This window comes from Siniperca chuatsi, linkage group LG7, assembly GCF_020085105.1.
Source record: "Siniperca chuatsi isolate FFG_IHB_CAS linkage group LG7, ASM2008510v1, whole genome shotgun sequence".
Lineage (NCBI taxonomy): Eukaryota > Metazoa > Chordata > Actinopteri > Centrarchiformes > Sinipercidae > Siniperca > Siniperca chuatsi.
In genome coordinates, this window is record NC_058048.1 from 30,350,297 (window position 1) to 30,368,044 (window position 17,748).

General features: G+C 42.0%; 1 protein-coding gene across 2 annotated transcripts in view; it reads right to left on the reverse strand.

Annotated features, from left to right (window-relative positions):
- Positions 1-8,578, reverse strand: part of clip3 (CAP-GLY domain containing linker protein 3) — a 25,798-nt gene extending 17,220 nt beyond the window's left edge. Inside the window, exons 1-2 of one of the 2 annotated variants that reach the window (XM_044202673.1) lie at positions 8,423-8,578; positions 2,438-2,845 (exon numbers count right to left, since the gene is read on the reverse strand). In XM_044202673.1, coding sequence (XP_044058608.1) covers positions 2,438-2,822 — 385 coding nt within the window. In that variant the 5' untranslated portion in view covers positions 2,823-2,845; positions 8,423-8,578. The remainder of the gene's footprint in view (positions 1-2,437; positions 2,846-8,422) is intronic. The other variant, XM_044202675.1, reaches the window with a different exon arrangement.
- Positions 8,579-17,748: the final 9,170 nt, after the last annotated feature.

Consider the following 17,748-nt stretch of genomic DNA (forward strand, 5'->3'; position numbering starts at 1 on the left):
ACCCCAAGATACTTTAGTAACCCCTTGGGGTTAGTAAAGACTTGGAGGTACTGACCCTCACCCCTGCAGCTTCATACTTGGCTGCAAACCATCCCAACATGCAGTCGAGGTCATGGTCTGATGAAGCCAGCAGCATCACATCATCTGCAAAAAGCAGAGACGCTCCTTAGGCCACCATACCAGACACTCTCCACAACTCAGCGGTGCCTAGAGATTCTGTTCATGAAACAATAAGAATGCCTTTGACTTCCTGTTGAGAATGAGGACACAGCTCTCACTTTGGTTATACAAGGACCGATTTGCTTTTAGTAATGGACCCGGCACTCTGTACTTCTGCAGTAATCCCCGGGGGATACCATGGCAGACGTGGTCACAAGCCTTCTCCAACTCCACAAAACAGATGCAGACTGGATGGGCAAACTCCAGTGTCCTTGCAAAGGTAAACAGCTGGTCCACTGTTCCCCAACCAGGACTGAATCCACATCACTGCTCTTGAATGTGAGGTTGGACAAGCAGCCACGGTCTTCTTTTAAGCACTCTGTCATAAGCTTTCTCAAGGAGGCGGGGCAATGTGATAGCCCAGTAGCTGGAGCACTATGCCCAACTTCCACACAACAACACAAGTGTTTCATATAAATGAAAATCAGCTTGCAGAGAAAAATCAACTACTTTCCACCCTGTCTGAACTGGGCATCTCTGGTACAGTGGTCCTTTAGTTGAGTCCTACCTCACAGGGCGATCATTCAAAATAACATGACAAGGACATACAGTAGGGGTGCACGGTGGCAGAGCGGCTACAGCTCCTGCCTCCCAATAAGGAGATCGTGGGTTCGTGGGTTCGATTCCCGGACCGGACCAACATCACACAATCTCTCTGGGTGGAGTCTGCATGTCCTCCCCGTGTTACCGTGGGTTCTCTCCGGGTTCTCCGGCTTCCTCCCACCGTCCAAAGACATGCATGTGTAGGTTAATTGATAACTCTAAATTGCCCGTATTGAATGAATGTGTGAGTGAATGGTTGTCTGTCCTTGTCCTTGTCTGTGTCTGTGTTCGCCCTGCGACGAGTTGGCCACTGTCCAGGGTGTGCCCTGCCTAAGGCCCGAAGTCACTGGGATAGGCTCCAGTCACCCGCGACCCCCTAACGGGGACCAAGCGGTAGAAAATGGATGGATGGATGGACATACAGTAAGCATTGGACCCAGGTGCTTGGACCCCTTCTCTTCTCAAAAACACTCTCTTCCTATGCACTGAAGCATTTGTTTGAGCTTTTGGATGTTGAGTCTAACTTAATACACCTGCAGCGTGTGACACTTCATTGTCAGGAGCAATTTAAAACTGAGAGTTGTGGCACTTATTTTCGATGGCCCATTGATTTAGTGTTACTTAGATTTACCTAATTTTTGTCACTTCTGTCACTTTGGATAAAAGCATCAAATTAATAACTGTAAATATAAATGAGACCAATGGCTGCCTGAAAGGAAGAAAATCAGTCCAAAACTAATGGTAGGATTTGGTCAATGATCAGCAGGAATGTAATAAATATTAGTAAATAATTGGCTAAAACCTGTTAAAACTTTCACATTTAGACAGGACAGAAAATTGTCTATCAGGCTGGTGAAGGGGACTGCTCTGTATTCACTGCTGGATAATGGAAATGGCCAGAAAACACACACACAAAGAGTGTATAATGGAGTTGGCCTGCTCTGAGTTTGCATGATGAATACAAATGAGCCCGTCGTCTATACGGCAGTCATTCCAGAGCTTTTGATCGATCAAAGCTGTCAGTAATACAGACTGTATGCACTGACAATCCACTGTGGTCTATGATTCAAATAGTTTCTTCACTTGTACCACTGCATGCATGCATGCTGCCTGTGTGTGTGTGTGTGTGTTTAAGCGTGTTTTGCATCTGTGTGAAGCCACATGGAGAGTCTGCTGAGGTTTACTCGCTGTGGTTGTGTTTTGATGTTGTTTTATGGGAATTAGAGGCAGGACTCTGCGTTGGCCCCAGTCTGTTTGCTTGTTGCCTGTTTATCCAAAACATAGAACACATCTGACAAAACTCTGGACAATTCTCACTTCTGGGATTCTCAGAAATCCCACCAGCCTCTGAAGGCGTTATCATGATGACATCAGATCCCACTGGCCACTAACGATCAACAGCAAATAACTTCAAATTGTGTGTTTAAGGTGGTATGGTGTACTGTGGTATTTGGGTGGCAGTGCCAGGGTGGAGGGGCTTGACTGTGTATATTAAAGTAAATTGGTATAACAATGTGTATTAAAGGTTGGGTATCAGTGCGTATTTAAGGTGGTATGACCTACCATAGTATCTGGGCAGCAGTGCCTGGGCAGAGGGGTACGAGAGTGCATATTTAAGGTGGTATGACAGTGTGTAGTATTAAAGGTGGTGTAACAGAGTGTATTTACTACGTACTGTAGTCTTTGGGCAGCGGTGCCTGGGCTGAGGGGTGCACCATGGCTCGGCGGCGTGGCTCGGAAACTGGACTCCGGTACTCAGACACTGACAGCGGATCTGGGTCCAGCTCGGCCTCATGCTCCCGGCTGGCCAGGGGATCCTCCTCTTCCGCCTGCTCCTCTCTCTCCTCCCGCTCCTCCTCTTGCTCATCCTCCTCCTCATCCTCCGCCTTCTCCTCCCCCTCCCTCTCCTCTTCCTCCTCGTCTTCATCCTCTTTCTCCACTTCTTCCTCCTCCTCCTCGGTCAGTACCTCCTCCTCCTCTCTCTGGACCCTCCCCTCCTCTTGCTCCTCCCGGTCGTGCCTCTCCTTCTCCTGCACCTCTAGGTTCTCCTCTTTAGTCATGATGAGGGATGCTGCAGCTGGGCCTGTCAGAGAGGAGGCAGGACACTTTTAGTAATGTCAAATATTCTTTCTCTAATTTTTGTTTTTTAAACAGCAAAACATTTTTCTCCACTAAATCACATCTATAAACAGGAATTATGTATTTTATTATATTTACAGTGTCAAAACATTCATGCTGCTTACATGTAATTCGTCACAGGTCGAGTTTGATAACAGCCTGTTGGTATACAATTAAAAAGTAATTGCATTCCTTTTTTTTTTTTTTTTTTTTACAGATTTTCATGAAAAATACTGCATTTTTTAAACGAATCAGATCAGTTTAAACTGATTTAATGATGTCATTGTTTGCCTCTGTAAATTTCTTAGTGCTGTCCCCAATCACACTTCAAAAAAATCTAAACAAACTCAACATCCAAAAGCTCAAACAAATGCTTTGACAAAGCTGTAGGCTCGAGACTTGGACATGAGTGAGACATGAGGCTCATCTTGACTTATTTGAGACTAAACTCTCTCCAAAGACTTGACTTGAAAACAAAAACATTCAAGTCTCAAGTTTTGACCTTGCAAAATCCCAGAACAATTAAAATCTAAAAAAGACAGCAACAGTCAGGCCTAGCATGGTCACATAGCTTGAATATTGAATTATTAGGCCTGTGCATTCAAATGACTTGGTCTCAGCCATGGAGAGACAATGGGCTGGAGCACAAACGTGTCAAAGACCCTTAAACATAACTGAAAAGTGCTGTTGTTAGTTGAAACTTGTACCTGAACATCAGTATTTTGTTTAGGCTGGAGATGAAGAGACACTGTCTTTCTAAAACGCCCTGCCTCATCACATCCGTGGATATTATACAAAACATTAAAGGAGACCTGTGGTACAGGTTATATTACTTAGAGTTCAGCTTTAAAATGCTTTACTTATTTTAATATAGGATTACTGTAGCTTAAGTGTACATGTTATGTAGGGGGTAAAACTAAATATAGGCTAATAAAAATAACTAAGTAAAAAGTGTGACCAGGATACCCTACTTTTGACTCATTTTAATAACAGTCACTTCAAACAGAGGATCTGCTTTTGGGGACCCCGTGGGCCCCTGAGCGTGTGTCCCCTGTGTCCATTCAGTCTCTGTTTTTATAAAAAATAAAAAAAACATCTCAGAAGAACTGATTAAATCACCAAATATAGTTTGTTGTCAGTAAAATAACATTTCACTGAGGCAGCCAGTTTGCTGTTGCCTTGTACACTGTGACGCCTCTTTAGGAGGTTTTACAGACATCTAAATCAAGCAACTCAGATTTATCCTGTCTGAACTAGGTCCAGTCCCCATGAACCTGCACATAGTTCCACTAAGAGTGTGTGGTGAGGATTCATGGGTACTGGGTTCAGGTTAATCCAGCCTGGTCTGTTCCGTTTGGTCTGGTCTGGCCCTCTTTGTTTCCTCTGCTTCTGCTCTGCATCACCAGAGTGCTATGTTTACTTCTGGAGTCTGTGTGTGTTTTTGTGTGTGTGTGTGTGTGTATGTGTGTGTGAGAGAGAGAGAAAACAAAAAAAAGAGAGAAAACGAGGAAAAAGCAAGCTAATTGACCCACTTTATTGTACTGATAATGGCAGTAGCTAAAAAGGCTAATGCTAACGCTCCCTGGCCATCATTAGCTGTTGACAGGCCTGACTGGATTAAATCGACTCTCCACTTTCGCAAATGGACAAGACACTGACATCCATCCAGCAGCCCCTCCCTCCGTCACCGAACCATCTATCTTCTCCTCTATCGTCCAACATCCGAGGAAGGAAGGAAGGAAATCTACACATTCATTTATATCCTTACATATTTTATCAAATAGGGCTAATAAGAAAACTCTCAATCTGATCCTGTGGCTTATACTGTGGTCAGGATCATTCAGACTGCAGTGTGTTCGATAAGCCGAAAAGTGTGTTTTAACACACTTCTGTTTAATTTATAATTCTGAACTGAAAAAATCTGACTAAATCCGATATTGTCATCTCTGATTTTTCATTAACGTGTTTAAATCCGGTACATCAGCATAGCAATGGATCAGCACACGGCTGCACTCTGTGAAATATTTGAATCAATGAACAAATCGTGCAGTATGAACCAGCTGCCAGTTCACACAGATCTGAATCACAGAGAATAAACTTAATTATGAATTAGTCTGCACCTGCACTCTTTGAGCTGCAGCGTGAACGACGCCACATACAGAGCAGAGCAGCAGCATTCAGCTAGCACAAGAAGCCAGTCAAACCAGCAACATCCTCTTTATCCATCTGTCCATATCTGAGCCTTAGTGCATGCACACACACACACACACACACACAGATCCACACAGCAGGTCAGATGAGGCATATGAGATGTCTCTATAGTCTGAGCTGTACAGTTTAATCCACACATACAGCAGCCCTGTTGTTTTTTAATCTGACGCAGCTATTGTCTGTCTGCAGCAGCACCTACATGCTAAGCTAACAGTTGCTATCAGTTGCATCAGACATCCATACAGAGGGGATTCTGATTTGGAGAAATTGGGACTTAAAATGACAAATGCAGCTCAAACATCTGTTTTTCAGTTTGTTGAAGTAAAATTGAACCTTTAGGTCTGATTCTTGTTTTAATCCAGCAGCCGGAGTCTGCACTGTGCACACATACTGTGTCAAGTTAAATGTCGTCTCCTGATCTCAGAGCAGCTATTTCGTGACCACAAAAAGCAAAGCTTGTTATGCTGAAACCACTGAATAATAAGGTAGTGATCGCATGAAAACAACACGTGGGAGACAATTACACACGACCCCTTCAGCTTCCTGTACAATAAAGACTTCCTGCTATGACGTTTGATTTCATGTCTCTGTTCAAAGTAATTACTTGTCTCTGCATCTGTAACGTGTTTCATGCGATCTGTGGTCTCAGCTGGCTGATTCCCGCCTGAACAGAACAGTAATCACTGAGCGTGGCTGAAACGGGACTCAGCTGAGGCCACGATGAAGGTTACGCAACACGAGTCAGCATGGGGACACACACAAATCTGAGACACGAAAGCACGCACGCAGAGAACAGGCGTTCATAATAATCACAATAAACCAACTTGAAAAATCAAGACGGCAGCCCGACCGATACGGGAGCAGATACAGATATTTATATTTGACAGTTTCAAAAATCTGATAATGATATATCTGCTGCAACATAAATCCACGTTTTTGATCAGGTTCCCTTATCGCTGCTCTCTGGCGGACAAACTATAGATTGGTGACAAAACAAAAACATTTCAAAACATATCTCTGGCATTTCTCTACTTCAGTTTCTTGTAATTCATCTGCTGAAATATACGATTCCGATGTATCTGCAATGAGCTAATGTCGGTGGGTATCTAATCGAGACGCAAGAAATTAAGAATTGTCCTTGCTGCCCCCACATGCCACTGACTGATGAGGGGCTGTGGTAGGGGGGCGTGAGATATGACAGAGCTCCTTGGGTCCTCAGTCTTCAGGCCACGTGTATCAGATTCACATTATCTGAATGGAATCACCAGGATCAGTGACGTAAACCTGCATGGGGATTTTGTGTCGAGTTTTACTTTGCCGAGCTTTGTTTTACTTTCACCGAGAGCAAAGTCGATGTGACGTCTGAGAGAGGGAGCGATGAAGGTCAGCCTTTCTGAAGACCTGAAACACGCTCCTGAGCGTTTCTGTCCGTTCGGATAAACGAGCGTCTGCTGCTGCACAGGAGAATCTGAACACCTCGTCGTTTTTAAAGAGCCAAAGTTTACATTCAACGACTACAGTTCCCGCGAGTCTACGACTTTATTGTATTGTGTTGAGAGGAAGTATTGTGTTCTGCTCTGTTGTGCACGACTGCTGAGTAGAAATGAAGGTGAATGAAACAGATTCATGAAAGAAAAATAAAGAAACGAGACAGCAAGGCTATCGAGACTGCGCAGGGTTTTTGCAGATAGCAAAATGACATGTTAAGTACAATTTATCAAGCTTTCGACAGAGAAGACAGTCAAAACCAGAGTATTCAAATAAGTATTGTAATAATACAGTATTAAGTATTATAATAATAGGGTAGTAATATTACATTTCTATTAAATTAACATGCTTTGTAATTCAGTTTCTACCTAGGCTACCATTGTTTTCCCCAAATGAATGTTTTTATTGCATGCAGAGTTAGACAGTATTTCAGAATCAGAATCAGAAATACTTTATTGATCCCTGAAGGGAAACTCTTTGTTACAGCAGCTCGCCTTTACGTCAGTGCACACAGGAGAAAGTACTAGCAAACAATATGATACACTATAAACACTATAAAACAGGTCAGAAAATAAATTAAGTATCAGGTCGGTATAAGTATAAGATAAACTAAGTGTCGAGTACCAAGTGGGTTTACCGGTTGATGATGAAAGTACAGTATAAAATACAGTGTCACCACATATGTAATAAGTAATAAGCGGAGGTGCATGTACTGTCGAGAGTAATGGAGGTATATAATATCAATACAATAAATAAGAAAAACTAACATGGGAAAACTAATATTGCACGGGAGTAGTACACAGACTATTGCACAATTATTCAAGTATTGCAGAGATGTTAATGATCAGTGTCCAGTTTAGTGACTTCGGGTCAAACAGACTGACACTTAGAGGGAGGAGTTAAAGAGTCTGATGGCCACAGGCAGGAATGACTTCCTGTGGCGCTCTGTGGTGCATTGTGGGGGGATGAGTCTTCCGCTGAAGTCTTTTTGCAATACTGTAATGATATGAAGGGGCACTGAGAAAGACCCGGACAGACAGACATGCAGGCCCAGCAGCCCCAGCAGCAACAGAGGAGGGTGCAGACCTCTTCATGTGTTCATGACCTTGTGCTCTGATTACAGAGACTGGAGCAGCATCTCTCATACACCGAGTCCCTGTGGGAATACTGGCCGAGATGGAAAGCACCGTAATAACAAGAGGCTCATCTTAAAACACCTTAAGACATCTGATTTCGGCTGATTTGATGGGTGTGTGAAGACCATGTGATGTGCACCAGCAGGTTGTGAGAGGCGGATGGAGGCCATGGCAGCAGCAGCATCCTCCTCCTCCTCCTCCTCCTCCATCCAGCCTCCATTTTACAACAAACCAAACTGGAGACACCAAAAACCGCAAAAACACGAACGCAGGAAGCGGACAGGCGTCCCGCACGGCCTCAGCTCACAGCCACCGGCAGTCTTTACGATCCAAGAACATAAAAAGCACACGCTCCAAACCGCGACGGCCCCGGTTTGTGATTGTGCCAATGTGCGTAGTAACGGGAAAAACGCCCCGCTGACAAACAATGCAAGCGCACGCATACCAGACATGAAGGTGTGTGTGATGACTTCACCTGGATATTAAAAACACACGATGCTCAGACTGGCTGTCAGCAGGCGCGTCAGTGGCGCGTGAAAAGCGGGTTTATCTCAGAGGTTTTGTTTTGAGCAGCGCCCCATCGCCCCCATTTCTCCGCCTCAGCATCTCCACAACAACACGAGACGCGACGGACCGACCGAAAGCGACGAGCCACGGACGGAGGACAAGCACGCGGGAGGGACAGCTGCAGCCGAACGGGTTTTTACCTGAAAACAAGCCGCTGGGTGTCCGGTGGCGAGCCTCTGTCCTCTCTGAGCCCTGCAGGACAAACACTGATGCTCTGCCTGTCTCGCTGCTTCCACCGCTGCCTGTCTGTCTGCCTCCCTCTCTACGTCACTGACGCCTCACTGGCGTCACGAATTGATTTTAAAAACATATGCTGAAGTATAAACGGACAAAATTAAATAAAAAAAAGTAATGATGGGCTACAGAGTACAAGGAATAAAACTATTTCAAAAATACTATTTTATTCTTAAAAAGAAAGAGGGTTAACTCTGGGTATCACAACATCTCTTTATTATGTCTTTATGTGAATGTCCCCACTTTGCAAAAATGTCCTCAATTTCCCAAGTTGTCCTGAACGTCCAATTTCTTTTTTATTTAACAAAAAAAATCCTAACTTTCCAAAAATGTCCGCACTGTCTAAAGATGCCCCCCTTTTTAAAATCTCCTCACTTTACAAAATGCCCCCCCCCCCCCCCCTCCCGCCCTCCCGCCATTACAAATGTCATCACTTCCCAAAAATGTCCACTTTTCCAAATGTCCCCCACTTTTTAAATGTCCTTACTTTTTGAAAAAAAAAAAAAAACTCAAGTTGGCCCTCACAAAGGTAGAAGAACAAACGTAAACACACAGAGATACTTCTTCACAGCTGATATTCCTGAGAGAAAACAGGTGAGTCTGACACTTCACTTCACTCAGGTGACTGTGATCATATCATTACAGAGTCCCTTTGAGTATCAGATCTGTAGGTACGCAGCCAAGGACAGAAAGTAGAGGCTCAGCCACTGTCCGAGCACAAAAACAAAATAACAGTACCACTCCACCAGTCATGTTTATCCCTCTACACTCCAAACTGTGACCTATTAACAGTATAAAAACTCAGAAATGATTTTATTATTATGCATGTGTAATAGAAAAAGTAAGTACCTATAATTAAAGAACAATGCTTTGTTTTTCACCTTCAGCGGAAGACTCATCCCCCCACAATGCACCACAGAGCGCCACAGGAAGTCATTCCTGCCTGTGGCCATCAGACTCTTTAACTCCTCCCTCTAAGTGTCAGTCTGTATGACCCGAAGTCACTAAACTGGACATTGAGCATTAACATCTCCGCCATAATTAATAATAATTGTGCAATAGTCTGTGTACTACTCCCGTGCAATATTAGTTTTCCCATGTTAGTTTTTCTTATTTATTGTTATTGATATTATATACCTCTATTACTCTCGACAGTACATGCACCACTACTTATTACTTATATTATTACATTGTATTATTATACTGTATTATCATCATCAACCGGTAAACCCACTTGGTACTTCACACTTTCTTATACTTATACCGACCTGATACCTAATTTATTTTCTGACCTGTTTTATAGTGTTTATAGTGTATCATATTGATTTGCTAGTACTTTCTCCTGTGTGCACTGACGTAAAGGCGAGCTGCTGTAACAAAGAGTTTCCCTTCAGGGATCAATAAAGTATTTCTGATTCTGATTCTGATTTTTAAATAATGTGTTGTTTTGAAATTATTTTTGCACAATAAATGTGAAATGCAGAGCGGTACATTTATCTGTGTTACTTCAGAGCATGCACGCTGCTAAATGTTGTTTAGCACAGACTTATGAAACTATTTTCTGAAATCCAGTAAATGTTTTCTCCTTTGTCTTCACAAGCATGACTCTGCAGTTTCAGTAGGTTATCTGTCCTGAACTGACATCAATGCGAGACAAAAATATGACTGGAAATTGAAAACGTTTACATTGTTAAACATACCAGTATCATACAGTATAAACTAATTGTCATAATGTTTTAAATAAAAATATATGTTTTTAATGTTGAAGTATTCTGTGTCAGTACAGTAAGATTCACGTTTAGCCACAGCAGCGACGTGGCTCTGGAGATGGTGTTATGGGCCGAGCAGTGAGACAAAAAGGGGGTTTTTATTTACATTTATGTGGGGTTTTTCAGCATGATCACGATGGTCATTTTAACCCAAACCATGACCTTTCCCTAAACCTAACCAAGTGGTTTTTGTGCCTAAACCTAACCAAAGCACTGTCACATCAAAAACTGATCTATTTTTCAACAGGTAACGGTTTTGGAAGGCACAGACAAATGATGTCGTCCTGCCGATAGGGGTGTGAGATCGGAAAACGCTTTTATGTTACAGTTACAAACTGGACTGGACCAAGAACATTCAAGCTGTTTACAGGAAGGGCCAGAGCCGCCTCTGTTTCCTGATGAGGCTGAGGTCCTTCAACATCAGCCGGACAATACTGAGGATGTTTTATGAGTCTGTGGTGGCCAGTGCTATCCTGTATGCTGTTGCATGCTGGGGCAGCAGGCTGAGGGTAGCGGACGCTAACAGACTTAACAAACTGATCCGTAAGGCCGGTGGCATTGTGGGGGTGGAGCTGGACTCTCTGGCGGTGGTGTCAGAGAGGAGGACGCTGGGTAAACTACACGCCATCTTGGACAGTGTCTCCCACCCGCTCCATGACGTGCTGGTCAAACAAAGGAGCACCTTCAGCGGAAGACTCATCCCCCCACAATGCACCACAGAGCGCCACAGGAAGTCATTCCTGCCTGTGGCCATCAGACTCTTTAACTCCTCCCTCTAAGTGTCAGTCTGTATGACCCGAAGTCACTAAACTGGACATTGATCATTACATCTCTGCCATAATTAATAATAATTGTGCAATAGTCTGTGTACTACTCCCGTGCAATATTAGTTTTCCCTTGTTAGTTTTTCTTATTTATTGTATTGATATTATATACCTCTATTACTCTTGACAGTACATGCACCTCCGCTTATTATTACTATTACTTATTACATATGTGGTGACACTGTATTTTATACTGTACTTTCATCATCAACCAGTAAACCCACTTGGTACTCGACACTTAGTTTATCTTATACTTATACCGACCTGATACTTAATTTATTTTCTGACCTGTTTTTATAGTGTTTATAGTGTATCATATCGATTTGCTAGTACTTTCTCCTGTGTGCACTCACGTAAAGGCGAGCTGCTGTAACAAAGAGTTTCCCTACGGGGATCAATAAAGTATTTCTGATTCTGATTCTGATTCTGATGTGTCATTCTAGAGGACAAGGACAGGGCAACGACGTATTTTGTCTTTGGTGGACTTGTTGGCTAAACATCAGCATGTTAGCAATGCCATTCTGAGCATGTTACAATTCTGATGTTAGCAATGTCGAGGAAAACTAAGCTGAAGTGTACGAAAAGGTCAAGCACACTCTCACCGAGAAGAGCACCATGGCTCAGAGGATTCAAAACTCAATGATGGTCGGCAGCAAGTGGACAGTACGAAAGCAGGAACTGTCAAGGCCTTCGCTGCTCTGGTGGCCTCGAAAAGGTGAAGCTGACTGAGCTGTTGGAGGAGAAGCAGAAAGCAGCAGAACAGCAGGCCGAAGCACTCATCAGACAACTGGAGATCGCCGAGATCAATCGGACAAGTACAAAACTGGAAGAGCTCTCACAGGCCGAGGACAACTTTAGACTCCTCCAGGGCCTCCCATCCGTCTCCTCGCCTTCAAACACAAAGTCTCCTGCATGTAGAGACAGCGAGGAGGGCGGTGGCCAAGATTGAGGAGATGCTCAACGAACAGATGGAGAATATTATCAGAGAAGTCAATCTGGTGGATAAAGAGGAGACAGCTGAGGGACCGATGCAAACAGAGAATGTGTTTGATGATGAGCTTGGAAAAATCCAGGAACAATATGCAATAAAAGTGACTCTGGACCACCACAGCACACCCCTCCCTTATCCTCTCAGAGGACAGGAAACGAGTGAGGGACGGGGGCACAAAGGTTTGACTCTCCGCTTTGTTCTTGGAAATGAAGGGTTTTCTTCCGGCAGGTTCTACTACGAAGTTATGCTTAAAGGGAAAACAGGAGAGGAAGTCGGAGTGGAAAGACAGTCCATCAGCAAGAAAGGTGTTTGGTCCCTCAGTCCAGAAAACGCTGGATGCTGGACATTGGGGTTGTATTGGGGACATTGCCAGGCCAACACAAATCCTCCTGTCCTTGTCTAATGTGCCCCAGAAGGTGGGGGGGATTATGAAGGAGAGATGGTCTCTTTCTTTGACGTGGATACTAGGGCTCTGATCTACTCCTTTACAGGATGTGGCTTTAAAGCAAGTGTACCCTTTCTGAATAGGGTTTACACTGGCACCCCAGCAAAGATCAGGATCCATACTTTATTCCGACCCAGTGCTGAGGAGGGGAGTGACTCTGATCCTCCGCAGATCTGTCCCATGCACCACTGGTGGAGTTAGGGGGGAGCGATTGCCCCTCTGGTGGACTCACGTGGGTGTCAGGGCAGCTGTCGCCCCTGGTGCCCCCATGTTCAAAAGAAAAAACCCTCCATAAAAGGGTTCTGGCCCTTACGTAAGTTACGTATTTCACAAAAAACAGGGTCGTATGATATTATCAGTACAATGTGCATCAGCTTCTCAGTAAGTTGGGGCCTATTTTTTAGAGGGTTTTCTTGGCTTTTATGTTGTTTTCATTTCATTTCAAATTCAGATGACTTGTGTAGCTATCAAAACCATTGTAATGGAGATAATGTTTAGGATTTTGTTGGTAAATTTGAGTGAAACAGACTTGGTTTATCCAAACGTGCCACATTCAGATAAACCAATTGCAGTCCATTGTAAATAGCTCTTGAAGCTAAAATGAAAGCCTTGATTTATCTTTTTGGTCTGAATTACCCATAACAGTAATGTTTGGACAATATATTACAACTTTATAGTAGTCCTGTACAGACTGAACTGAAATCAGCGACTTTCTTTTATCCCGGTTTGTCATAAGCAAAGTCCAGTACTTACTATTGGCCTGCCTCAAAATTTAAGTGGCCATAAATTCACACCAGAAAATCTAATCAGTATACAAAAGATACTTTCAAGTTGCCTTCTTACAAGAGGGGAAATATTTGTGTCATACATGAAACTTATGACAATGTGTAGGCTATTAATGTGTTGTGTCATTGTTATTATGCTAATATTCTACGTATGGCGCAAGTATGATTACATATTTTATCACATAATCATAACACATCATACTCTGTTGGAAAGGTTTCTGGGCACAATATGTTTTGTCATATAATGAATTAAACAAACAAACGAACAGAAACTTTTAGACTCGGTGCCCAGATTCCTTCAGGAAACAAAGACAAATGGAAAGAAAGTGCTAACTTCAGGCTGACACGTGCTGGGCAGTGCAGCTTCAAGGGTTACATTACATTTAGTAAAGCCAAACTTCTGTTGACACAGATATGGCAAATGTCAAGATCTCGGCCGTCATAGTCAGAGTCTTCTGCTTTACCTAGTAGATTGCAAAAAAGTTTTAATTTCTTCAAACTGCTGTGCATTAATACAGTAAGTACAGGAGATGATATGAAGAGCTCCAGGTCTTGTTTACCTGACTGTATATTCTAGAAAATATCATATTCATGTTCAGGTATCATGCTACTTGCCATTCTCTTTGCTTGTTTGGATCCGCTGACTCGTTTCCTGCTTTTATTTAATCAGTATAGAGAAGAATAGTAGCGGTCTCGACCTCCAACCCAGTCAATTTTGAAAGTTTTCGCGGGAACTGTTAGTGTGCTCTTATGTCTGCCTTTACACTTTGTACAGTTGTTTTCCATGAGAGAGTTTTATGACGTGAAAGTGTTATGAAGTGTTTACTCTGCTCTCTTTGGCGTAGTGGCCACACTCTTCACTCTGGTGGTCACTGTGCATAACAATGCCTATTCAAATAGAGATGTAGTTACACACTGTGGAAACCGGAAGGCAGTAAAGGCACAGGATTAGAAATGCTCTCGTGGCAGTGTATCATCCTAAATTGAATATCTTTAGCTTTTTGGACTGTAGGTTGGACAAAGCAAGACATTTGAAGATGCCACCTTAGACTCTGGGAAATGTAATGGGCATTTTTCACCCTTTATAAGTGATTCAACAAATTAAATTGGCTTTTTAAAATTGTTTTTGTTTGCTTCTGACTGGGTTTTTTTTCTCAGTGAAATCAAGTTTGTTGTTATTTGTACAAAAGAAAGGTCTTTTTTGTTTTTCTCAGATTTTCTCAGATAAAAGCAGTTGACAGAATGATAAGGTTTTGTTTTTGTTTGGATTACTTTAAGATTTAGATCCAGACTGTGAAAAAATATTTAGTTGTTACATAATACAATGGCCAACAATGAGTTTTGAGCAGGCCTGGTGGAGAAAAAACAGGCGGTGGTGGCAAGTTATTGTGGAGTCATTGTTTGGCAAGTACAGTAAGTCAATTCCAAGTCCTAAACTTTGTGTTTAGAATCCTAAAAAAGTCATTATGTGCCCTTAACTAAAGGTAATGCCATTTTAAATTTTTAAACAGAGTAACAGTTAGTTTAATAAATTGACAGAAATAATGACTGCTTTTTAAATTCTGTACTTATGTACTTCAAAATAAACTTTACGACATTTAAAAGCAAAATGATCAGGTATGTTACTCCTATGTTACAAACATTTGGAATTTCGGAGATGAATGTTTCAGAGGACTTTGGAGGCGTTCAGGGAGGTTGGAAAAGGAAGCTCCAGCCAATTGTTGAGCCTCAAATTCATGAGGAGCAATGTCGATTCCCTGTTGGCAAATTGGCACAATGGCAAATTAAAACACATGAATCGTTTTTGAAACGGCCATATGGGTCCTTTAGGGTGGAGCTGACAAACAACCTATTTTGCCATTTAGATATGAGAACTTGTTGGACATGTCATCCTGCAGCCCAGTATCCCTATTAGTTATGTTCTTATTGGACGATTCCTCACCTGACGATGTATGTCTTGTGCCGACATTCAGTATCATTGCAGGAAGAAGTGTGTCCTTTATGTAGCAAGGCCGAACTCTCATGCAGAAATCAGTGTTTGCACCCCGTCAATTACTGTTTGCATAACCACAGTCTTTCCCTAACCATAAACAAGTGCTTTAGTTGCCCAAACTTAACCATACCTTAACAATAGTTTATTTCTTTCCATAACTTTAAAGCAGCTATAATCAATATTTTTATATTAATAATGGATCACATGACTTTGACTGTATGTGAAAATGATCATTCATAGTGACAAACTCACTGAAAATTATAACCCGACTCTGCAGTTCGTCTCCGCTCTACCGAGCGTTTGAGCATCTTTCAGCTCATTGTTTTGGTTTCCCGCCTGCAACTTTACTGTTTTGTCGTTTCCAGCAGCAGGCAACTATTTTCACCCAACAAGCTCTGATAAATCCCCTGTGCACCACCTGCCCAGCACCAAACAGCAGACAGACACAGTTAGAGACTAGCTGCTGAAGAAAGTGGAACATTCAGCAGCTAAAGAGCCAGATAGTTTTCTCAGGAGTTATGGGGAGACCGAACCAGAGCTAAAAGGAGAGTAAGTAAGTATTGAGACATTTCAATGGACATTCATTTGGTGGACACAAACACTGCTCCAAACGAATGCTAATAGCTCTACATATCTGTTGGATGTGTAAATAAGAAACTGTTTGCTAACAAGTCATGTCATGTCAGTGTTGTGTTTACAGCTGGTTTCTGCCTCTCTCAAGTGGCAAAAAAGTTATTGTAGTTTTAACCACAGCTCAGCTGCCATGTGCAGATATTATAGAAAGAAAGGATTTCAAAAACGTTGGCATTAAATGTTAAAAAATGCTGTCATTTGGCTTTGCAGAATGGACCTAAATAAACGTCCTTGTCTGGTGATAGGACTGAGTCTGACTGATCAGAATCAGATCAGAAAATGCTTATATGGGTTGTTTTGGAAGGCATTGACAAATGACCTATTTTGTAGCTTAGATCAGGGGATTTGTTGTAAAAAGCTAAGAGAGGCAGCCGTCTCTTCTGGATGTCAGGCATGTGCAGAATTATGTGAAACAACCGGAAAAACCAGACTAGACCCTGATGTAGCCTCAGTTATGGGAAGCACTGCCTCTCAGTACCACTCCTGTTTTTATCATCAGTTTGAAATCCTTACTTTTCATCAATAGACACACAGCTGAGTTCAGGGGAGTCCGTTCTCTTCAGCTGGATCCTGATAAAGAGAGGAAAACTATTTTCTTTTGTGTTTTTATGTTTTCAGTTTAATAACCTGTCTGATCACAAATTGAAGCCTTATTCTGTTTTAACCTGCTGTCTTACTGTAGTATTATTTGTGCTATGTACTATTTTCCACCTTTGCAATCAATAATAATGGTTTGAAAGAACCACATGTGCATATATAATATGATTTTAATTTGAGATGTGAAATGGTGTTTGTCATGTTATGTGGCCAGTCCGACGAAGCAATGGGCAAAATGCCATAACATGTTGCAGAATCGCTTGGGGTTGATACGTGCACAAGTCATCTAAATGTGGCTGCAATTGCACAATGCATTAATAGTTATGGAAATTACTACCAAATACACCCACAGAAAATTGGGAGAAAATGGTATGGCATAATTCATAAACTAATTGATAACATTTTTTTCTGATTTTCTGGATCTAAATTTGGTAACTATTTAGATGAAAGTGTAATAAAATCTGTTCTGGTGGGTCACACAGCTCACAAGTTATGTGCCAAAATGTAAATGAGTGCATAGGTAATGTACATAAACTAACTTATTACATTACAGTGTTTATTCCTGCACTCCTTGTAAACCTGTAAAACTTGTCTTAGCCGTGTACGTTAATGTGCATCTTCCTGAAAATTGTTCTTGGCACTATGTGTAAGTACACTGAGAGTCAAAATCCTTGTAACATAAAGGCCAAGTACCCTTAGCTGTATTACAGTGTATTATATTTTGATTTGCACATCTCTTATTTCTTACTAGAAATAATTGTCTTGTTGCAGACGTATTTTATTATTATTATTTCTATTTAGTGCTTCTATTCCTGTGTGCACTGACGTGACAGTGAGCAGCTGTAATGAAAGAGTTTCCCCTCAGGGATCAATAAAGTATTTCTGATTCTGATTGTGATTCTGAAAGCTGATTCTGGCAATATAACAAAACATATGCTATTGTATTTTGTAATACATTGTTTTATTCTTACAGAAAGTTCCCGTTTTTACATATATTTCCTGTATTAATATTTCAAGCTATTACGTTTGATTAATTATTTTGTTCTGACACTTTTTTTTTTTAATACAAGTGATTTGATTGACCAGACTTTGGGCATTTTGCCATCAACCATCATGGCAGTTTTGTGTCGCATTCGAAGGTCAGACTCACTCTTGCTTCTGATTGGACGGGACGCTCTACTGCCCGCCCTCCTCC